General features: G+C 43.9%; 1 protein-coding gene across 1 annotated transcript in view; it reads left to right on the top strand.

Annotated features, from left to right (window-relative positions):
• Window positions 1-25000, top strand: part of PI4KB (phosphatidylinositol 4-kinase beta) — an 87888-nt gene that overhangs the window by 44630 nt on the left and 18258 nt on the right. The window contains 7 exon segments of the mRNA XM_068122933.2: window positions 10348-10455; window positions 20514-20741; window positions 21097-21327; window positions 22154-22281; window positions 22646-22750; window positions 24604-24688; window positions 24690-24728. Of these exon segments, the coding sequence (XP_067979034.2) occupies window positions 10348-10455; window positions 20514-20741; window positions 21097-21327; window positions 22154-22281; window positions 22646-22750; window positions 24604-24688; window positions 24690-24728 (924 nt within the window).

The raw sequence follows: 25000 nt of genomic DNA, 5'->3' as shown, positions 1-25000 counted from the left end.
CAGTTTCATCACATGAGCTCGCTTCTTCCAGGTATTCTGCACCCACATGAAGTGCTTAAATACATCAGGGTAGGTGATCTTCACTTCAGTATTCTGGTTCAGCTCGAAGAATTCTGTGAGCTTTGTTTTCGGTGCACCATTGTTGATGTCATGCAGATCTTCTGGTTGGAACAGGATGAGTTGCTCATCTTCCAAGTGGATTGGAAGCTTCTGCACGGGAGGCTTCATCTGCTGGATAGGGAACTCGTACAGGCGCCAGTAAGCTGCAGAGGCTCTGATATATCTCGCATCCACAAAGCACTGTATTTCGTCATTGGTGATATCTTTCTTCTCCGTTGGCCAGCTTTATGGTAACACGGTCGCTGCCCTTGGTCACATATTTATATATGTATTTGACACTGGATACTGAGTTCACAACCTCGGCGTTTATGTGGGCGTTGTATTTCAAAGACAGCAGCAGGTTGAAGGGCACAATCTATTGGTTGTTGATCTCGACATCCTGTCCTCGCACCTTCCTCTTGTGTGTCTGACCACCTTGGGCTGGTGAACGGTGCCGATAGATTGGGTACGTAGAGTCCGTCACCATGGTATGCTCTACAAAGCGTTTTGGGAAGTTTTTCTCGCATTCCCGTTGTGGAGACATCTATAGTGAACTTTGGTTTAGAGCACCACACGGTCCATGGATGTTGTTGCGTGTGATTTATATAATGTAGTTTTGGGTTGATATGCGGATCAGGATTCTCGGCTGACACTATGCGGTCAATGTCCTTGGGCTCACGTGGCTTGTCTTCATCAGCAAGTATCAGCAGGATGTGGCAGTGTGGGAGTCCACATTTCTGATCCTCCATGCCGAAGTAGCCCACCACTTCTCCAAGCATTCCGCTCTTCAGATCCGCCATGAGAGATTTAAGCTCGATACTGAAGACACGTGCAGTTAGGTCAGGCCGGTCGCAGGGCTGCTATTCTGGGAAAAGTGAATTTCTGATCTCTGGCCACTGTGGGTTGCAGGTAAACGTCACAAACAGATCAGGTTTCCCAAGGGATCGGACAATGGCCATAGCATCTTGAAAGGCTTCAGCGTACCATCGAGGAGAGCCATGGATGGATGGTGGTAGGATAATCTTTGTTCCAGCCTGCATCTCTTCTTGGTGATCTATAGCATCCATCAGGCCTTGGTACATGTCTGCACGGATCGTCTTCTGGTTGTTCCTTGCCCACCGAAGTCTTGACGCTTCAGCCTTGGCATACTGATCGCATGCGTACTGCTGAGTAAGTCATCGACACCTCATGACCTGATTGAAATTTTGATCTCTGATCTGAAGGCGGAACCTTGCGAACTCACTTGGGGATATAGCCTTTTGCCTTAGCCTTTTGCATGAGGGATGTCGATCTTGAATCCTTTTTCACCATGGGGGAACATCAGCACATAGTGAAGAGGATCGTAGCTCCGGTGCAGCTCTGTGATGGTTTGAAGTCTACCTTCACGCTTATAGAGGATGACGTTCAAATGGTCGACATGCTCGCCGGGTATGATTATGGATACCTTGCTTGCCTGCGGGAGGTTGTAACGTCGAGCATGCTCACCTGAAGGCCGCTTTCTTGCATCCAGAACCATGGTGATGTTGTTGTCTGTTTCCATCAACTCAAGGGCAGATTTCAGAGACTGGATGTAGGGATTGTTCTGACGCAGCCAGTCTTGGAGAGTCTTCAGAATGTCAATATTACCGTTGAGCTGTTCATTAAATCACAGTCGGTTTTCCAGTTCGTCACTGCCATGGAACCATATTTGAGCGAACGTTGGATGCGATTGACCATTTTCTGGCTGGAGTGGTCCAATGTGATGGTAGACTTTACCTTGAAGCTTCACCATGGGGCTGAATCCTGGCATGAAGTGCTCCTTGATTCTGATCGATGCCGTGGCCAAGGCATTGTTGAAATGGCGTATCTTCTCAATAAACTCCTTTCGGTCGAACAGAACTTTGAAATCTTCAGGGTAGGTCTCGAGCAGATTGATTGCAATTTTTCCGTTCTCACAGCAGAATCCAGGTCGTTCGTCATTCCAGCAGTGGGCCTTGCAGAAGGGGCACTTACGTCCTGTATCATACAGACTTGGCAGCTTGTGACCTTGCTGCTTTGCTAGATAGTCAGCTTCTTCAAAGTGCTGGACATCAAACACTGCTCCAATCCTCCTTTTGCATTAGAGCCACTTTAAGCTGGACTTTCCTCGCACTCTGGTGTGCAGCTGTGTTACATCCTTGTTCAGCAGATCTGTATTCCTTGGACTGCCTCCGAGACTGGTGTGCAGCTGTCACGTCCTTGTTCACCAGATCTGCATTCCTCAGACTGCCTCCGAGACTGGTGTGCAGCTGTCACGTCCTTGTTCACCAGATCTGTATTCCTCGGACTGCCTCCGAGACTGGTGTGCAGCTGTGTCACGTCCTTGTTCACAAGATCTGTATTCCTCCGACTGCCTCCGAGACTGGTGTGCAGCTGTGTCACGTCCTTGTTCACCAGATCTGTATTCCCTCGGACTTCCTCTGAGACTGGTGTGCAGTCCTTGTCTCGGCGAGCCTTCTTTCTTGCAACCGCTTCCTTGGACGTTTTCGTTAATGAGGCTTTCCGTTTGGGAGGCATTTTACCGGTTTATCTGAAACGGTACCCGCCCAGAAACACGTACCAGAGAAAACATCATTTTGGCAATGGCCTCTCCAATATTCGATGTGTTCACGGTTTGAATTACATAACATAACGTTTGTGACGATGTTGTGACGATGTTTGTGTTCACGGTAGTGTTTGATGTGACGGTGTGAATGTAATTTCGTCATGTTTTTCGTTTTTATTTTTGTAATCGTTTAATGAACGTTTAATGAGTGTAAGAATAATGTTTAATGATCATTAAATGAATGAATGGATGAATGAATGTTATGAATAATGCCATGGTGTCGTGTTGGCAGCAGTGACAATATAAACATGTTTGCCAAGAACTTCAAAGAGAGAAAAGGAACTTTTATCAGCAATGTCGTCTATCCTGAAGTTCTAAGCTGAAGAAGAGGTACAAAATCATTCCATTTTTTTTCCTAAAGAAACGCGTACAGTTGATATCACGATTTGAAACACTATAATAAATATAACCACCTTTAGAGGCCATTTTTCCCCGCAAGCGGGGGTTGGCCTTTTTCGGGAACCGTGGTTGTTGTTGTTTTTTTTGGTCCCCTTTTTGAAGCAATGTTTTACGGCCGGATGCCCTTCCTGACGCCAACCCTTTTTGCCGCCTGTAACGACAAACAGGGAATTACCAGTGAACTGGTACTCAATTTGCCGACCTCGGAAGGATGACAGGCTGAGTCAACCCCCCTGGCGTTAATTCAGCGATCGACCGGGATTCGAACCCAGGATCCTAGGATCCTAAGCCGGCACCCTAGCCGCTAGCCCAACACCAGGGTTTTATGGAATAATATGGAAACACTATGGAATAATATTTACCGATATGAACAGTGATGTGGTTTTTAAAAAATTGAAATTCTAAAAATACTGTTTAGATTTTGATGATTTGCGTGTGATATTTAACGGATGTTTATATAAATCGCGCCTCCAAACTGAGGCCCCGCCCTTAGGGCGGGTACCGTTGCTCGTCATATATAATGGCAATACAACAATTTTTACCGCTTTGCTTTGAAGAACGGGAATGAAGGGGGAGGAGCGTGTTAATATGTCTGGTTGAAGGCTTTGGGTGGTGAGGGGGCGTAAAGCGAGATTTTAATCTTACCGCCTCCATATTGGTGCTCATTGTCACTGCGATGCGAAGCGAAAGACGCCTCAGAGCTGTCGCATTCACGATCGTTACATCGTATGTACTCCCGATACGTGTTTCCTTCATTGTAAAAACTACCAAATCAACAGTTAAAAGGATTTTGAGCCGATAGGTGTTGTGGCGTTGGCAAGATCGATGGAGACAGCGATCTGTTGGCATATACACCACCCAAATAGCTATGTGGAATTCTCTCATGTAGAGATTAAACGTCGTTTGATCTTTGGCCGAGGTCATTATCTACTTTTAATGATGTTTATATACGAATGATGTTTATATTGGTTTTGGTTCGTCCTTTCTGCATATCTCGTGAGATTGTGAGTTGGAGAGACGGCCGTGATGGCGGGGAGGGGGTTGGAATTCTCTCAAGCAGGGAATCAACCCGTGTCCTTATAAAAGGTCTTTGTCCGAAGTCAACGAGTCCGATTGGTGCAGCCGATCGGTGCAGCCGATCAGCCGATTAGATATCCTGCACATAGACAAACAGACAGTGGAGAAAACATAACCATTGTCCACATTCAGTGGTGGAGGTGCTAACAACGCAATGTTAAAAATACAACATAACTTTAAAAACACAGCTTAGCCCAAAAGCAAAACACCATAATGTTAAAATATATAACCAAACCCTAACATTAAACACCATAACATGAAGAAACCCAATTCAACCCCAACATTCCTCTCACAAGACATCCTTGACTCCTTTGTGTCTCACACTGGCTATTGTCTCTTCTGGTTCCTATAGGCCTGAACTACGTACCACTAATGGAGTTGCACTTTACATCAATAACTCCATTTGTCACTGTCGGTACCTTCCTCCTATTAATCGAAACCCCCAGGGGTACGTTTGGCAGTGACTTCCCCTCCACTCCCACCTCTTGTTTGTGTGTGTTGTACCATCCTCCAGACAGTGACGACTCCATCTACAGATATGTATTGCAGACAACATGCACCAACTTTTAATCACTCATCCCTACTCTCATGCTGTTTTGCCCTAACAAAAGAATGGATGGAGACTCTTAATATCATGCATGAGACCAGGGCTGTCTCTCTACACACATCTCAGGCTTTCGATGTAGTCTGGCACCCCACCATACTCAACAAATTATCTGTCTGTGGAAACCAAGGCCAACTTCACACATAGCTTACCGACTTACTCTGTTGATGATGTTGTTGAGTCTGAAGAAGACATAGACAATGACTGTTGAAACTTCTGACATTGTGAATGAGAAATAACTCTTGAGTATTATATATGTATGTGAAATAAAAGCTACTTTGTGTGTAAATGTAAAAGTGAAAATATAAATGTTAACAATCAACTCAGAATCATGAAAAACCCTTATTTGACCCCTCATAAGTTACTTAAGGGCCGATTTAAAAAAAATAAAAATTCTCGAAAATAATTTTTCGGTACCTGAATTCAACAGCTTTTTTTCTGGGTTTCCCACGGGAGTTGACCTTCAACATTTTAACACATGTTATTACACACCTTTACAAACATATTGGTGAAGAAATTTTTTGGTAACAATTTAGTTAACAGATTTTCATATGTTTCCCTTACTAAAACGCAAAGACACACAATATGTGGTGCTTCATCGGATATTCTGTGTTACGTAAAGAGCAAATCTATTTTATAGTTAAAGGGTTTTATTACATTTCAGGGTGACGCTTATTCCTTGCTTGATGCCTTACAGTGCACCAGGCTACATATACGGGATAGTGGTTTTGTTAAAGGTGATAACCGTGAATAATTTCTCACTTTTGAGGATAAGCCCTTTGACGGTATGTTGCAAACAGCTGAACAGTCTGTTTTAAGTAAAAAATGATCTTTCTTTGTATTCAAAATGTAGGATCATGGAGAACCGAGTAGATATCGAGGAAATGGCAATGTACTGACTGTGGGCAAACAGTTGGACACAACAAGCAATGTAAAAAGATAATTGGAAAGGGAAGGATACAGAGGAAGAGGGAACACGTAGTAGCTTGGAAGTAATTGTTGTTAGGTTGGGAGGGTCAACTGAGGTGAAAAATATCATGGGTAGGATGGGCGGTTTAACATGAGATGGTGTACCAGTTACTTAAAGCCTTAGAGATCAAAGTGGAATTGACCTCCCACTTTGATCTGAAGACCTGAAGAAAAGAAAACGGGAAAAAGTGAGGGGGCATGCAGTGATCCTGGATTTTTTTTTTTTTTTTTTAAAGGTTTCACCTTGCCAGCAGCAGAACCAACTTCCACATTTTCTTCAATCTCATTCTTCCCTCCAGGTCTTTAAGACAGCTGTTCACCACCTTCTCAAATCATTCCCGATCCAAAATCATGATCTTTTCTGCACCCGTTAAACCACTCCCGCCACTCCTAAAGTTTTACTTACATATCCATCTTGTCCACCCCTTGTGTTCTCCCCTAACCCTCATTGTTACCTTCATCCCTTGGTTATCTGTCTGTCTTCTTTCACCCTCCGCCCTGCTTTTGGTGTTTCCCCTTTCTCCTGCTGGTCTCTATGTTGGGTCCTCCTGATTCGTTCTATGTTCTATATTTCACGAGCCTCGACGATGTATTAAAAAATAGGTTATTTTATTTACGGATATCAAATCCTTCCTCTTCTCCAATGGCTTGATCTCTGATCATCAATTTGGTTTCAGACCAGGTCACTCTACTCTGGACATGCTGCTTCTGCTGTCTCAACAATGGATGGAGGTCCTCGATGTCAAACAGGAAATTAGAGCTGTCTCCCTTGACATATCACGTGCCTTCGATACGGTCTGGCACCCCGCTCTGCTCACCAAACTCTCCTCCTATGGTTTCCATGGAAATCTCGACGCGTGGCTTGCAGACTTCCTCTGGTCGTAGTCAACGTGTGGCCCTGAATGGGTTTCTCTCATCTCACCTTCCTGTTCAGGCTGGAGTTCCCCAAGGCAGTGTTCTGGGCCCTGTGCTTTTTCTGGTCTTCATAAATGATCTCTCCCACTCTCTTGAAAATTCACTCTATCACTTTGATGATGACTCCACTCTGCCACTCCATTCCTCATCCCTCAGATCGGCAGTCTGCAGCCTCCTCACTCTCTGCAGACCTGGATAAAATCGCAGACTGGTCAAACAAGTGGAACATGTCTTTCAATCCTGACAAATCTCACACTCACGATGTCTCTCAGAAAAGACCGACGGGACAACCCTCCCATCTACTTTCTGAACAATCCTCTCCAAGAAGTTCTGTCACTCAAGCTTTTGGGTCTCACTATCTGCCATGATCTTTCCTGGGAAAACCGCATTTCCAAGCTGGCCTCCAAAGCCAGTCGCCGACTGGGCATCCTCCATCGTGGGAAGTCCTTCCTTGGCACACCTGAGCTCCTCACCAAATACAAGGCTTTTATCCGCAGCTCAATGGAATACTGTTCTCCCCTCTGGGCTGGTGCTCCTCCCTCACACCTAGCTCGTGTTCATGCTGTTGAAACCAAAGCTTTCAGAATCATTGGAATCTCCGGCGATGAAGCTAACTCCGAGGGCCTTTCACTCATTCCCCGCAGGCAGGTAGGTGGTCTTTCTGTCTTTTACCGACTCCTATCCGGCCTAGCTCCCGCAGCTCCATCTGTGCTCTGTCCCCCAAATGTTCCTACAGGTCGCACAAGATCTGCCAGCAACCCTCTTCTGGTGAAATTGGCAAAATCAAGACTCTCTGCTCACCTTCACTCCTTCATTCCTCTTTACTCCCGCCTCTGGAACAAAGTCCCTCACTCTCTTCAATCCCACTCCTCCCTCCAGGTCTTTAAAACAGCTGTTCACCACCATCTCTTATCTTCCCCCATCCAAAAACTTGATCTCTTCTACCCCCATTAATTCACCCCCAGATCTACTTTTTTGAAATACCAACTTCTTTCCTGGAAGTTCTGGCAGTGTCCATGTGTTTTATACCTCTCCCACGCCCACCCCCTGCATTCCCATGCCCCTCCCCCCAAGCCCTCTCCCTCCCACAGATCTTCCGTTGTCCCTGTTCTCTGCTGTTGTACTTGTGTGCTTCCCTCTCTCTCCCCATGTTGTCTCCCGCTCCCTTTATTGCATGTTTTGTGTGTCCGTTTTCTTTTCTTTTTTTGTGATTGATGTTAGCTCTTACATGAGCCTCGATCTTGTATACAAAAAAATAAAAAATAAAAGCTGTGCAGCGATCGGTGCAGCTGTTTGTGCGGCACCCAGGAAAATAACGTTTTGCGGGAGTCCAAACCTGAAAATGCTGGAGGCCAAAGCTGAAATTGGAAAAACAATATAGCCTATTTTACTCCAGGAGATCCCAGGATTACCCACCCAAAATATCGTTGCGATCGGTTCAGCCGTTTGTGCGGCACCCGGGAAAACAACATTGTCACGATGAAAACATCGTCGCAATGAACGTTATGCGAACGCGAATGTTATGCTGGAGTCCAAACCTGAGAATGCTGGAGACCAAAGCTGAAAACGAAATAGCCTATTTTACTCCTGGAGATCCCAGGATTACCCACCCAAAATATATCGTTGCGATCGGTTCAGCAGTTTTTGCGGTACCTTCGAACGGACAGACGGACAGACAGACGGATGGACATTTGGTGAATTATAGTAATATACCTCAACCAAAACGGCACTCTTCGTCGACTGATATGCTTCCCACATTGTTTCATCATTATAATACTTTTACCAAGTTTGATTTAAATCCCTTCAGCTGTTCTCAAGTAGCACATTTTTACCTGACTTGACCTTTGACATTTGATGCCTAAATCTAATCGGCTCATCTTTGCATCATAATATATGCTTATACCAAGTTTGGTCAAAATCTCATCACTGGTTCACAAGTTAGCTTGGTAACATAATTTTTGTTTTTTACCGAGGTGTACCTTTGACCCCCATAATCAAATCTGTTAATATATGCATCATTATACATACATGTACGAAATTTGACTTTGATCTCTTCAGCCATTCTTAAGTTATCATGGTAACGAAAACATATCAGATAGACAACCGGAAAATTAGGTTTGGTTTAGTGTCTATCAGATAGACAACCGTAAAACAATAATGCCTTCATCTGCGGAGACGTAATAATTTTTCAAGATGTCAAATTGAATGCACTCTCGCGCCTCTGAACTGTCTAGCTTGGGTTTGAGTTCTGACCCAGCTATAAACTCATCTTGGTGTTTTACAGGCAGGGTGAATCTTTTGTTTTTGTTTTTATTTTTAAAAAATTTTTTTTTTGCTGTCGCTTTGGTTAATGTGAAATGGGTGTCCCATCTGCTGGCATTAGTTGGTGGGCGTTAACGATGCAACGGTGTCCTTTGCGAAGAGTAGGTGAGCTATCACTGGCCCCCTGGCCAAATTCCTTCCCGAACTATTGTTTGAAAGGCAATGGCAAATCGCCCAGTATAACCCTTGGTCATGAAGCTGCTTTGGAGACAACAGCGGTCTGAAGCAGAGAGACAGACGCCATTTGAATTTTTGCCGTTTCCATTCCTACCCTGTTTCAAATCCAATGCGGGCACTGGCAACTTGCTGTAACAATCAATAATTTCCTTAATAGGTCAATTTTTTTAAATTGCCAAATTGCCCTTGCCATGGCAACTATTCTTTATTTGGATTTTTCAAGTATCATGCTATGCGCAACATTGTTTGTCTGTCTGCATAGAACCTGAATACATCTATTAATTACGTACTGTTGAAGTGAGTACTTGTATTCATTACGTACTATTGCAACGTATGTACATTGATTACATACCATGGGAATGAGTGTACGTTTACTAATTACGTAGTATTCAAACTTGACCACATGTATTAATTACATATTATTGAAACGTGATTACATTTATTAATTACATACTATTGAAATATGATTGTCTATTAATTGCATGCTATTGAAATATGATTACATCTATTAACTACATATAGGAAAGTATTAATGAAGTCTTATTAATTACACAACACACAAGTACCACACAACGTAATCCTGGTGAGGGTCTGCAATATGTGACTGCACTTTCTAGTTTTCAAAGCATTGTTGCTGCTGGCTTGTATAACACCTTGGGGTTGAATTATTCTTTGTAGCTCCCAACCTGTGGTTGCCACAATAAATTATCAACCTGTCACTGCAAAGGTTCTCAAAGCATTACAAACCAATGTGACAGTTTGGTTTAGTGGCCATCTTTTTATTATGTGGATAAATATGGTGGACTTTTTGATCCCTCTCTCCATCATCCTTTTCCCCTAACCCCATATGCCCTTTGCCTTCCCTTTGTCTCCTCCCTACCTTTTACCCTTTCCTTCTCCCTTCTCAAACCCCTCTGTCCTCTTTCTCTCCTACCATATTTTTTTTTTCCTTCCCCATCCCAGCTGCGTATGTAATAAATTGATGGCGCTTTCACTTTTGTTCACTCACAATTGTATAAAGAAGAAAGTAAATTATCAATTTTTTTTTCTTCCGATCAAAATGTAAATTATCTAAAAATATATTGATAAGCACTGCTTGTTAATAAGGACGCTCATTCCAATGCTTATCTGCTGAAGGAAATGGAAAATTTTCTCTGATTAGGGTCAGGGCTCATGGAGACCTGAATCTTCAAGGGCTGTTCAATGTTTGCTGCAGCAAGTGGAGCCCAGCGATGATGGTCAAGGGGGCTCCGTTCAACCTGACCGACGTGTAAGTGCAGTTCCTCGGCATTCTTCCATCAACGCTGAAGAAAGCTCTCGTCCTTTCAAACTTGCATATTCCCTTTTGTGGATGACTTTGATCTTTCGCTTGGTTTTGGTTTTCATTTTCCGTTGCTTTTCTATTCTCATTTATTTGGTTCTTTTTCTTGTGGTTTATCTTTTAATAGTGGCAATTGTGTGGAAGCTGACTTCCCTAATCTTTATTCTCATGCTGCTTCAAATATCTTTCGGTGAATGCAAATTATGCACCATTCATAAGATTTATACCTAAATGCTGCTGCTTTATTTTTCTTGTCTACATTATACTGTATATACAAAAGCATGGATCATGGAAGAGCAAGGATTTTGTATCCAACTTGCATTGGTGAAGGACTTTGCATTGGTGACGGACCTTGCTTTGACTTTAAAGGTTTCTTCTTCTTTTTATTCCCTTGTTGGATATAAATATTTGCATCTTTAGATCTTGCTCTGGAGTTAATTTTGACCATCAGTTGAAGTACCATAATTTTAAACTTTTAATGTTTTTGAGCACAACTCTGGCCTAGAATTATTGAGTGTGTGCTGGGTTCGGGATTTGGTTTGTGGTTGCAATGGAAATTTGGGGTGAAGGGGAATGGAAGCAGGAATGCCATGCTGATGATCCACTGATGTTTTCAGTTGAATACCACTTGATTGCATTTAATTGTTATGTAAATCGTTATCAGCAAAAGCTTACTTTGCTCAATCCCATGCATTTCCAAAGTTAAAGGAGACTTCTCCAAATTCAAATTTGTACATCTTGACAACTCTTCTAAAATTGCAAACCATTGTTACCTCCGCCACCAAAGGTGGATGAAGGTTCAGTTTTCATCCCTACCTGTCCGCCTGTTTGCTTTTCTGTGAAAAGGATATCTCAAACAGTTATGGACGGTTTCGGACAAAACTTGGTGGACAGGTTGTGAGACGAGGACAAATTGTTTCAATTTTTGTGCATATCTAGATCCGATAACTTTTTAAGTGCTTCTTCACCATTGCGTGATCGGGCCAAAAACGATATATGGGCATTGCCATGGCTACTCGTGTTACATTTGGCGGGGGTTTGGCTTGCTCCAAGGTTCCTAATTTCATGATTTCATTTAAAGCACTCTTAAAAGACGAACAGCGTGATTGGGAAACATTGTGTTATTAAAAGATTAATTTGACACCTCTCATCTATGGCACCCTCTGCCACAGTTATATCAGAATGAGCTGATTGGACACACGGTCAGTTTGTTTAACCCCAATAAAGGTTGTTCAAAAATTACGGAACTATTTTTTTAGGGAGAAACATACTGTGCATGCTGACGGGCTTGATTACAACCACTACGCAGAGCTCTTGTAGACCTGTCACAGGCAAAAAGGACAAAAGGCGCATGAATAATGTCTTCAATGTCAATGGACACATATGCAGACTTGGCATTTAATATGGAATATTTTTTTGTGGGGGTGAACTTACTTTTCAAGATGACTTAGAACCGAAAGTTCATTGGAATTATGTTGAAATTATTCTAGATTTTGTTAATGTGACCTTTAAAAGAAACAAAAACCACATTTGACATTTCGAAGCAAATAAATTGATCCTTGAAAGTGATGTAAACTGATATCGAACTCAAATCACGGACAGTACTGTGTTAAACTTCTGTACGTTTTCCAGAAGTATCTCTATTTTGCACATTCGCCAATTTTTTTTTAAACAAAAACAAAAGTTAAATTACGACTGGGATTACGGACAGTAAAATTACAGTTCAGTACTTCGTGTAACCCCCACGAGCATTCAGGAGAGCACGTACATGTTGAGGCATGCTGTTCATGAGATTTGCCATGGTTTGGACAGGAATAGCTTGCCATGCAGTTACAACAGCCTGCTGCAATTCACGCACAGAGGCAGGCTGCTGGTCCAAGTTGTCGATTTGACGCGTTAATTCTGCCCGCAAGTTCTCTATCGGATTCATATCCGGGCACATGGCAGGCCACTCCATATGCTCTACACCACGGTCAGCAAGAAAGTGTTGAATCATGCGAGCACGATGAGGCCGTGCATTGTCATCTTGGAAGACAAAGTTTCCTCGAAAGGCTGCACGAACAAATGGAAGCAATGTTTCTTCCAGAATGGCCCTGTGCTTGAACTGGTTCAGGTTTCCATTCAGAACACCCAGGACAGTTTCGCCCCCTGCATGAAAAGCAGCCCAAACGGTCACCCCACCACCTCCAGCTTGGACTCTTGGCACTACACAATCTTCGTTGTAGGCTTCATGCACTTGTCTGCACACTCGGACGCGGCCATCTTGACAATAGACCAGAAATCTAGACTTGTCACTGAAGATCACGTGATTCCAGTGTTCTGGCTGCCATTGACGGTGCTCTGTCCCACTGCAATCGGCGCTGGCGGTGTTGTCTGGTCAGACGTGGCTTTCTCAGGGGACGCCTGGCACGATAGCCTGCTTGAACCAGTCGTTGGTTGACTAGCCTTCTGGATACAGGCACATTTGTCAGTTGCTGCCACTCAGCCCTAAGCCGATTAGCTGACTTGGTACGGCCATTGCGGACTAATAGGTGCAGCTGGCGATCATCCCTCCTTGTGGTTCTGCGGGGACGTCCTGGCCTCGGTATTGGAGTAGGGACACCCCTCTGAGCATTTCGTTTCAGGATCTTTGACACCTGACCTTGAGTGATGCCATACTGCCAAGCAATAGCACGCTGTTTCATGCCGGAATTTCGTAAAACCACCACTAAATGACAAACAGCATTGTCGAGTTGACGGACCATCTCCAGGGTAAGCGGCAATAACTTTTGTAGATGTGCAGCAGTTGTTTTCCACTAATACAGAACGCAACAACCCTTATATACCCAATTGTGAAGCCAATCGTCAAATGTACCTGTCCGTACATTTTGTCACGCCAGCTGTGATATAATCCTGTTATTGACTTCTTGCTGCGACAGACAATCAGTGACATCGTTCTTTTAACAAAGAAATCACCGAAGCGTAAAGGAAACTTACCAGATTGATATACCGAGTTCAGAAAGTAAACCCAAGTCAAGAAAAAAAAAAATGCTATATTAAATGCCAAGTCTGTATGTGTACACATGTGCTTGTATGTACTTTGTTCCTGTGGGACATTTTTGAAACTCATCAGAGAAGTCGAAGTGACCGCTGTTATTAGCAATTATTGCTAGTACATTGAGTCTCAAGTTTTGCTTGGACATACTGTTATGGATTCGGCCCTAATGATTGTCGTTATGATTATTGTTGTTGGTTCTAGGTATTCTGGTGATTGTGGTTGAAGGGAAAGGGTTATTATAGTTAAAAGATTTAAAAGCGCGCCTGGTAAAATGTCGCCGGAAATCCGGATCGTGACCGGAAGAGGTGGAGCGAGGAAGAAGAGGCGGTTGGAGATCGTGAAGAGACATGGTTGTTGAAGCTCCGGACCGAGCGATTGACGTACAGTGCGAGTGAACTTTGCGTCCTTGAAGGGAAGTTCGGGCGATAAGGGATATCGCCGGAGTGCGTGGAGCCTGTGTCGTCGGGTATCCTCATTGAGGTTCCGCAGGATCCTGGCCTCAAAGCCCGGGTGCAAGTGAAAGCCGTCCGCCATCTTCGCCATGCGAGCAACCTGCAGTGAACCGGTTTTGGTCGTGTCGGCTGGGCATTATTCCCCGGTGGTTTGCTGGGGACGGCTGTGCAAGAAAGGGCACTTGAGAATTATACGGAGGCTCGCGGATTAAACCGCACACGTGTACGTCGGAGCGTGTCTTTGTGAGGTTCCTTTCCACCGCTGTATTGCTGGGTGCTGAACAATGTGACCTCGGGGTCACCTCGATCGCCTACGTCTCAATTGACTTTGATCGGGCCTTGACTCCCCGATCGCGGGAGCGCACAGAGACATTGGGACTTCGCCTTGGAGGGGTGCAGAGACATTGGGGAGGTGCCGTGAGTTTGGGGTTAAGGGGCTTGGTAAGGTTACCATCGTAAAATTTGATCGTAGGGGTGATTGCCCCCATTGTTGTATGGCTCTTTTTGTGTGATTTCTAATATATTATTGTTTGTTCATAACCTGGTGTGGTTGCATTATTGATTTGACTGTTTCATTTGCTGGTTCTATTGAGGGTTTCGTTATTTGCTTGATTTCAACCAAGGATAACACATCTTTCTGCCGGGGACCCTCTAGGCGTCTAGGGGTTCGGAGGTCTACCGAGACCAGAGGTAAGGGGAGGACCCCGTAACAATGCAAGGTATTGTTGCATGGCTTGGGCCATTCCCAATATTTGCAGCTTGTTCCATTACTGAGACTTGATAGTTGTTTGGCTGCCCAATGGCAATAACTTATCCTGGATACATCTTCCCCTTGTACTCAATGGCATACCAGTCTCCCACTCTAATATAATCAGAGCTCCACATGTGTATGAAAATCACTGGTGCTGCTCCCTTCCAAGTGGGTGCTTCTGCATTTATCCTTGGCAAAAACAAATGGCAAAACCTTTTATGTGACACTTCAGAGCATGCATGCTGGCAATAGCCTAAAATGATTTGGGTGGGCATTATCAGTCTTCAGGTCAAGACTATTGTTTCTCTGTTCAACTTCAGCTGGTGGAAGCTCAACAACAGGAACTGCCCTAGTTTGTTGTGGATTGACCTGTATTCAATGCACATAACATCACATACCATATAAAACACTTTCATCCAGCCACATGCAATAACTACTGGGTCTCTGAGTAGAACTGTCTGCCTATGGAATCCAAGGCCGACTCCACTCTTGGATCACTGACTTCTTCCACTCTCGTTGCCAGCGTGTGCCTCTCAACCGAACCCTTTTTTCTTCTTTCCCTGTCAAGGCTGGAGTAACCCCAAGGCAGTGTTCCCGGCCCCATCTTATTCCTAATCTTCATCAATGATCTGACTGGAAAATCCTCATCTCTTTGCTGATGACTCTACTCTCTGCTGTGTCATCATACCTCTGACAGACAGGCAGCAGCCTATTCCCTCTCCTCAGACAGTGACCAAATCACAATCTGGTCAAACACTTTCTCTTTCAATAATAATATAATCTCTTTCAATCCTGAGAAATCCCCACTCTCTCTTGTTCTCACTCTCAATAAGGACGATACGGCAAATCCTCCCATCTACTTTCCCAACAACCTCCAAGTTTGTCAATCAAACTCTTGGGTCTCACTCTGTTATTATCTCTCTTGGGAAAGTCACATTTCAAATTGGACCTCCAAAGTCAGACGCGACTGGGCATCCTCCAACGTGCAAAGTCCTTCCTTTGCACACCTGAGCTCCTATCCACTTTACAAGGCTTTTATCCACAGCTTGATGGACTACTGGTCTCCCATCTGGGCTGCTGGTGCTGCTTCACTTCTTGCTCAGCTTGACGCAGTGGAAACGAGGCTTTTGAGATCAATGGAATCTTTGCAATAACGCGCTGAGTCGATGCGGCTATCAGTCCACAATCGCCGAAATGTCGGGCTCTCTTCTTCCTCCTCATTTCTGGTCTTGCACACTCTGCCCTCTCCATGCTCTGTCCCCTCTCCCTCCACCTCCCCCCCCCCCGACCCCCCAGGTAGCTGCAAGCCGCACACGGTCCCCCAGCCACTCCCTCTGAGTGAAAATGCCTAAATCCACAACCACTGCACACCTCCGCTCATTTATTCCTTTTTTTTCCCCTGCCTGAAGACCACCTTCCACACTCTTCACTGATTCTTCCCTCCAGGTCTTCAAGACAGCTGTTCACCATCATCTCAAGTCATCCCCCATCCGAAGCCATGATCTTTTCTACACCTGTTAAACTACCCCTCCACCTCTCCCAAACTTTTGCTTATGTATCCATCTTCTTCATCCCTTGCTTTCTCTCCTATCACTCATCGTTACCTGCATCCCCTGGTTGTCTTTCTCTGTTGAGTGTCACCCGCTGCCCTGCTGTTGCCATTTCCCCTTTCTCCTGCTGTTCCCTTTGCTATGTTGTGTCCTGATCTGTTTTGTTTCCTAGCTCTTCCAAGAGCCTAGACCTTGTATATTGAAAAAAAAAGAAAAAAAAAAAGAAAAAGGTAAACATGGTTACTCATGTTACATGCTAGTTACACGGTTACTCACATCACCGTTTTAAATCCTTTTCTTAATAATGCATGCATAAATATTAACAAAACACTTGTACAGTCGTAGCCAAAAATATTGGCACCCTTGCACCTTTTTCAAATAACTCACAATTTTCTCAAAAATAAGTTGAAATTGACAAACGTATTTGGTCTGCACAATTCTTTATTTCACTGTTAATATTACAGAACCTTTGTTTTTGATTCAGAACTTAATAAATGATTTTAAATCAGAAAATAAAAAGAAATGACTGATAAAATTATTGACACCCGAGACTTAATATTTGGTTGTCCAGGCTTTGGACAAAATAACTACAGTCAAACGCTTCCTATAGCCATGAATGAGCTTCCTACACCTCTCTACTGTCAGTTTGGCCCTCTCTTCTTGTGTAAACTGCTCCAGTTCTCCCAGGTTTGAAGGGTGCCTTCTCCCTACTGCAGTTTTCAGATCTCCCCGCAGGTGTTCAATGGGATTTAGATCTGGACTCATTGTTGGCCACTTCAGAACAGTCCAGCATTTTGTCTTGAACCACTCCTGGGTGATTTTTGAAGTGTGTTTGGGGTAATTGTCCTGCTGCAAGACCCATGACCTTCGAGATAGGATGGATAGGATGTTGTTTTGCCGAGCAGATGGCGCCGCGGCCCTAACAGTTACCCCGACTAACCCGATTCCTGGACGTTGGCCAAAATCGCGCCACAGATATTCAATAGGGAAAAGACAAAGGCGACACGGATGTGAAGAAGAAGAAGAAGAAGAAGACAAAGGTTTGAAATGCTACTAAATTTATTCCTACTATTTACACAATCAAAGAAACCAAGGAGGAGGAAAGATAATAAAATAAAATAGAAAGAGGGACGGACCAGAAGGACACTGCAAATTCCTAGCTTACCTATAGCAGTCTTAATTAACCCAGGGACAGAACAAACAAAACAAACTCATACACAAGAAGGATAGAATGGCAGGAATTAATGCTGGAAGGAGGAATGGGAAGGTTCAGCTGGGGCAGATGGTTCGGCTTGATCCCGCACGGGACGTCGGGCTGGACCTCGACGGCCACCGATGCCACCGCAATCTGGTTCCCGCGGGGTAACGGGTCGAAGCGGCCTGGTGGAGTCAACTGCTGGTGGAGCCAAAACTACTGGTGGGGCGCAACTCTTTCGTTGCACTTCTTGTTTCGCACTTCTGTTAAGGCTTCCCCGCGCTTCTCTCGCACTTCTCCGAACTCATCTGCTGCCTCAATCGTCTGCTCGTGCCGCTGTGGGGACGTCGCGTGCTTGGCCAGGACTCGTCTGAGGTGGGGGCGTTTTTCATGGGTTATATATAGCCCCACCCTTGAACCTTTTCGAACCTCCCCGATCGCTCTTCCTCCGCCCTCTCAAACCAAACCCCTCGTGCTTGGTTGGTTGTTCGGGGCTGGCTGGAGCTTGATCCCGCACGGGACGTCGGGCTGGACCTCGACGGCTGCCGATGCCACCGATCCTGTCGTGTGCGCGGGGTAACGGGTCGGAGCTGCTTGGTGAAGCCAACGCTGCTGGTGGGGGTCTGGCATGACGGGTCCTCTCTCTTTCTTAGTCCAACCCAGTCCAACAACTTCATCTCTTGCTTAGTCCAACTCTTAGTCCCACTCAGTCCAACTCTTCCTCTCTTGCTTAGTCCAACAACAACTTCCTTTGCTTTCGCGCGCGCTCTATATAGCGCCTCAGGCGATCAAGCCGCTGGTGTCCAGGACACGCCCATCGGTCAGCTCGCCTCGGCCCTGATTGGTCGGCACGGCCCTTTTTGGTCAGCCCTTGATGACGATGGGCGGGCACGCCCAGGAGTCGGCAGCTCCTCCCCCTTCTCCAAGCCGACCTCGTGGCGAATGGAGTCGCGGAGGGAACAGCTTTCCCAGCTTTCTGACACTGGGTTGAACATTTCATTCCAAAATGCCTTGGTAATCTCCTGATTTCATGATGCCATGCACACATTCAAGGCACCCGGTGCCAGAGGCAGCACAGCAACCCCAAAACATCACTGAACCTCCTTCATGTTTGACTGTAGGGAAAGTGTTCTTTTCTTTGAAGGCTTCATTTTGTTTTCTGTAAACAAAGAGATGATGTGCTTTACCTAAAAGCTCTCATTTGGTTTCATCTGTCCGCAGGACATTCTCCAGTCGGGTTCGCAAATTTTGGCAAACTCCAGTTGGGCTTTCTTATGTTTCTCACAGCAGTGGGGTCCTCTTGCATCTCCCACCATATAACCCCCTTTAATTGAGTTGGTGGCAGATGGTGCGAGTTGAAGCTGTCCTACCTTGTGTCTGAAGGTCAGCTTGAATCTGTTTGGCAGTTGATCGAGGTGCTTTCTCCACCATTCTTTGCTGCAATCTTCAATCAAGAATTCTCTTGCGGCCACTTCCAGGGAGGTTGGCTACAGTACCATGGGCCTTAAACTTCCTGATAACATTGCGTATGGTGGAAACAGGAACATGAAGGTCTCTGGAGATGGACTTGTAGCCTTTAGATTGTCCATGCTTGGCTACAATCTTGTGTCTGACCTCCTCAGACAATTCTCTGGTTTTCTTTCTTTTCTCCATGCTCATTGTGGTCCACACAGTGACACAAAACAGCAGAATGATTCCTTTTCTCTCTTCAAACTGGCTGAATGAGTGATTTTTATATTGCAGGTACCTGCAACTCACCATAGGTGAGTTCAATTCCAAAGTAAAGGAGAATCACCTGCTTGAAATCTAATTATTTCTAACAACTTCTAAAAGGTGCCAATAATATTGTCCGGGCCATTTTAGGATCTGTGTGTGGAATAAGCTAAGATTTAGTATTTTTTTTCAGCTTTTTTTTTGTTTTGTTCCACTGCAAACCAAAGAAATACATATGTGGATACCAAAATATTTTTTTATTTCAACAATTTGATTATTTGAAAGAAATGGTGCATTATTTGAAAAAAGTGCAAGGGTGCCAATATTTTTGGCCACGACTGCAATTTACATAAAGGATCCTGAGATGGAAGAAAATTTTAATTGCGAGAATTAACCTAAAAATTAAACCTTGTCTGAGAAAACAGGTGCACCTTTTTGGTTATATTATATACTAGCAGAAGTACCCGGCATTGCCGGGCGGGGGAGGGGAGGGGGGAGGGATCCCCTTGGCAAAGCGAGCGATTTTTTTTTTCATAGCATCATAACGTTTCATAGCGTCATAGCGATTTTTTTTTTTCATAGCGTTCATAGCGTTTCATAGTGTCATAGCGATTTTTTTTATCATAGCGTTTCATAGCGTCATAGCGATTTTTTTTGTCATAGCTTCATAGCGTCATAACGTGATCGCTCTGAGCGAATCAGCGCCCACCTGCTCTGAATCCGTTGATTCCTTGCGCTGAAATGCGCTGAGGTAAATATGAATAAAAAATATGTATCGTCAAATATTTTGAGTTCGGCCATGTTCGTCCCAGGCTCAATGGCCATGTCTATGCCAAATATCGAGCACGTAAGCCTCTCCGTTTAGGAGTCTATCGGTAACATCACACACACACACACACACACACACACACACACACACACACACACACACACACACACACACACACACACACACACACACACACACACACACACACACACACACTGTTTTATATATATAGATGGCATATTTAAAAAAATTGGGTACGGATTGTGATAAAACTGGGTAGATGAATTGGCTTGGTGACTAGAACAAACTGATTCGATTTTGGTTCATGTCCGGATGCAGTTCACGTCCGGATATCATTGTTTGGTTACAAAACAAAAACTGTTCAGCCTGGTGGGGGTATACCACCCTAGCTTTTTTTTTTTTTTTTTGTATACTGAATCGAGGCTCGTGAAAGAGTTGTTGTTGTTGTTCTTCTTTACGTTTAATAGAACACTCAATTGGTATATTCTCTCCTTGATATCGCCACTGTAATTCTTACAGACAGTGCGGCTTGCTCCTGAGCGTGAATTCCTCAAATCGCTGATGGCCATCGGAAAGCGTCTTGCCTCTCTTCCAACAAAGGAGCAGAAGACTCAGCGTCTCGTTGCTGAGCTGTCTCTGCTGAACCTCACACTTCCTGCCCGCATATGGCTTCCCACAGCAGCCTTTCCACACCATATTGTCCGACTTCCATATACCCAGGCCGTTGTTCTCAACTCCAAGGACAAGGTTTCTTATTTATTTAATTGTATGCTCTCACTTGTTATGTACCCTCCTCTGCTGGCCTAAAGCATTGCAGTTGGTCATTGTCATCAGTTATTTTTCTTTCTTTATTTTTACTTCTTGTGTCTCTTTCATCAATAATTTATTTATATTCAAGATGGTATTATTCATTAGCTCTTTTTGTGCAATTTGGTTGAGGTTGAACCGTTTGGGAGGTTATGAGAATGGGTATCTGTTCCACATTTTAGCAAACATAATTCACATCGCAAGCAAATGTTATTTGCTCGTGGTATTTACAAGACATGTACCACTCTAAGGAGGACATAAATACGACCTTGCTCTATGATATTTTGTCTATCAGGCACCATATCTCATCTATGTGGAGGTTCTTGAGTGTGAAGATATGGAGCACTCTCCGGTGCCTGCACGCATTCCTGAGTCTCGCATCCGCAACACACGATCTGAGGAGAACCTGCTGGAGGAATTCTCCATTACTTCTGAGCATCGTGCTGGAAGCTTTACAATGGTGCCAAATATCGACCCGGATGAGGATGCTTGGGCACAAGATGACATTGCTGACCTGCAGGTCGAGGTTCGCATGTTGAACCCCCCCTCCCCCCCGACCCCACCCCAAATGAGAATTTGCTTTTTCCACTGCAACGACACACAATTTTGATGAAACTTGACCACAACCTTCATCACCCATGATGTGCCAAAGTTTGTTCACAGCATAAATAAAATCGGGGTCTAAGGGTGGGGGGTCAAAGTGGGTTCAGGTTGACACCCCCCCCCCCCCCCCCTCCAAAATGAGAATTTGCTTTTCCTCTGAAACTACAAATCCAATTTTGACAAACGTCACCACTAGCTTCATCTCCTGTGATGTACCAAAGTTTGTTCATGACATTAAAAAATTGGGGTGCAAAGCGGTCTATGGGGTAGGGGTGGGGGGGGGGGGGGGAGGGGGGTGGGTTGTCTTCCCCCCCCCCCCCCCCAAATAGGTATTTGCTTTCTTCTCAGAAACTTCAAATACAATTCCGATGAAACTTGACCACAATGTTCCTTTCATCACCCATGATGTACCAACATTTGATTGTTCACGGCATTAAAAAAAAATCAGGGTCTAAGGAAATATACAGGGGATATGAACCCCCCTCCCCACCCCCTGCCACCCCTCCAAAGTAGATATATCACCCATGATGCATGAACATTTGTTCATGGCATAAAAATTCAGGGTTTAAAGGAGGACATGTGTTGGGGGGTGAGGTGGGGGGGGGTTAACCCCCTAAAATAGGTATTTGCTCTACTGGGCACATTTCTGTATTCTTAGGGCTGTACATAATAGCACACTATTGATTTGGTAATCCTGCAGGCATTGTTCATACGAGTAAATGAGTACACCTGATTATTATTTTTTGCAGCAGCCCGAGATCCACAAGTCGGACAAATCCACAAACAGCAGTGACACAATCTCCCAGTTTTCTGTGGACAGCATCACCAGTTTGGATAGCAAAGCAGAGCCAGTTTACTTCTTGGCTGGAGACATTAGGTGGGTAGCTCTCTCTCCCAATTGTTTTGGTACCTTTTCTGCCAAGCTAAGGTTCCCATTGATTTGTTTGATATAAGTCCAGTATTGTTGTCAATGAAGCTGATTCAACACTTCTAAATCGGAAGATACATTTTATAAGCCATTTGTAGTCAAATTATGCAGCCAAACTGCTGTTTCCTGAATTGGTGGTGTTGTTGATGCTTCATGTCTTGGTTCTCTATTTTCTTTATTGAAATGCTTCATATTTTCCTCTCCACTTACCTAAAACAAAGTTTGCCGTTCATGTCAAAAAGCAGTAAATTTATTGCATTTAACCTCGATTTTTTTTTTTTTTTTTTTTTTAAATTCTTACTGTTTTCTACAGGCGTCGACTATCAGAGCAACTAAATGTTCCAGCAACACAGTTCCGACGTGATCCGGAGGACCCTTCAGCTGCTGCTTTAAAGGAGCCTTGGAAAGAGAGAGTCCAGTATGCAAGCTGTTTTGGTTGATCTTTAACACCTGTTGTCTTTAACACAATTGAAAATCAGAATTGTTTTTAACATTTGACCTATTGATAGCATTTGACACGAATAATGAATGGCAGTGCATGTTTTATTAATCTTTTAAAATCGAATAAGCCTTTTTTTGTTAATATGGACTAGGCTCATGGAGGAGCTAAATGGCTTTGGGCAGTTGGCTCAGACAAAGGAAAAACAGGAACAAGCAGACAAATAAATGCACCAAAACATTGCAGATGAATATTTGAGTGTCAGAAAGGAGGTGGGAGAAGATGGTTGTACGGTGGTGGGGTGAACGACAATTGGGTCGGTATGGGATTGACTTTATGAATATGTCCTGGGAAACGCAGAATACATCCTTTTTGAAAATTACATTCCTCGCAAAGACTTCCTCGTTTTTTTCAAAAATAGGTTACCTGCATAATTAAAAATATATATATATATTACGTTTTTCAAATCTTTAAATTTTCAGTACTTGGCATTTTCCAGATTTTGAAATAAAAAACGAACTGCATCAAAGGGAATGTGCAGACTCACTGGTATGATGAAGATGAAAAACATGGCAGCAAAACAGTGTAGAAGATCGGAAGGCCAGTATCAAAAACAAAATTGATGCACAAATTAAAATCCATGCAATGGAATTGGCTTGACAAAGCAGCACTCTGTCTACTCTTATAAAAAAAAAAAATCGCGTTTGCAGCCCCTCGCCACAATCTTTAACTACTCAGGTGTGAAGCTGCAACCCACCGAAGTAGTCACTTCGCGAATGGTTGGCATATGGCCAAATCTGGTTGCGAAAGCACTCGAGTGGAGATTATGTGCTGAGCGAGATCTCGACCCATTTTGTAATTAATAACGGTAATTAATCCACTTTAGACCACTAGAGATGATCGAATCCGACTGAATCGGTTTTATGCCACCAGGCATGATGTGGAGGCAAAACGGATGAGTGGCCTTCCAAAATATGAATAATTTATTGAAATGAGATGTGAGTACATAAACTGGACTAAAGGCAGACAGACTTTTACAACAAACACTTAACGGTACAGAGTCGGGGAGAGATGAGCTGTCAGAGCGCAAAAATCCCTCCATTTTGGAGTTCCCGGCAGCCCACCTCATTTGGCATTGCCAGCCCACTCTTGTACTTTGTCGAACCCCGGTTTCCGGCACTTGCAGTGTTATTGGTGGAGAAATTGCACCAGGGCGAGAACTAGCTATCATTATTTGTTATCCTTATTTGCGGCTTCCAAAATCGATCAAAGTACCAGAGACATTGATTAAAATGTGTATCGTGCCACAATTTTTTTCATGTTTGCAAATGCTTTTGTTTTTAATCTAAATTTTGGTATAAAGAAAATGCAATAAAATGCAGGAAATTATTCCATAATAGTCAAAAAATATTTGGGGTGAGAGGGTAGGGGTGGGCTTTGGGGGTCTGCATGCAGCACTTTGTGCTGCATGTGTCCTCTTTTATTGTTATTATTATTATTTTTGGGTTATTTTATTTTTATTTTGGAAAATTTGGCACTCATCCCTAATGAGAATCAGTTGATAGAGCAAATGTCAAATTCCACATTCCTTGTTGATGCCTTCATATCTTCTTATTGTTCATGTGAAAGTACAAAACTGTGACAGAAAAGTAGGTACTCTATCTGGTCGAACAAATGTTAAACACTGTTAAAAAATATATATATATATATATTTGCATCTTTAATGCTTAATAGGTGAACAAGAAGCTGTTCAGATTAAGTTACAAATTCTACATCAGTTTGAGTGATCATCTTGTAAGCTCCATTACAAGTCACCCCTTCCTTGCCCACAGGCGGATTCGTGAGTCCTCGCCATATGGCCATTTTCCCAACTGGCGGCTGCTATCGGTCATTGTTAAGTGTGGAGATGATCTACGGACAGGAGCTGCTTGCTTACCAGGTGCTCACACAACTGCAGGTGAAGCCTTTTTATTATTTATTATTTTTGTCTGTAAAATATTGGTTTGTGAAAAGCAAGAAGAGGGTAAAATGCCATACATGCCGTGTGTGTGTGTGTGTGTGTGTGTGTGTGTGTGTGTGTGTGTGTGTGTGTGTGTGTGTGTGTGTGTGTGTGTGTGTGTGTGTGTGTGTGTGTGTGTATATATATATATATATATATATATATGTGTGTGTGTATATATATATATATTGTTACGGAACCCAACGTCGGCCTATGGTTCCCCTTTGAGG

Source organism: Myxine glutinosa, chromosome 7, assembly GCF_964187855.1.
Source record: "Myxine glutinosa chromosome 7, kmMyxGlut1.1, whole genome shotgun sequence".
Classification (NCBI taxonomy): domain Eukaryota; kingdom Metazoa; phylum Chordata; class Myxini; order Myxiniformes; family Myxinidae; genus Myxine; species Myxine glutinosa.
The sequence above is the reverse complement of the archived record's forward strand: the minus strand, read 5'-3'. Positions and strand labels throughout refer to the sequence as shown.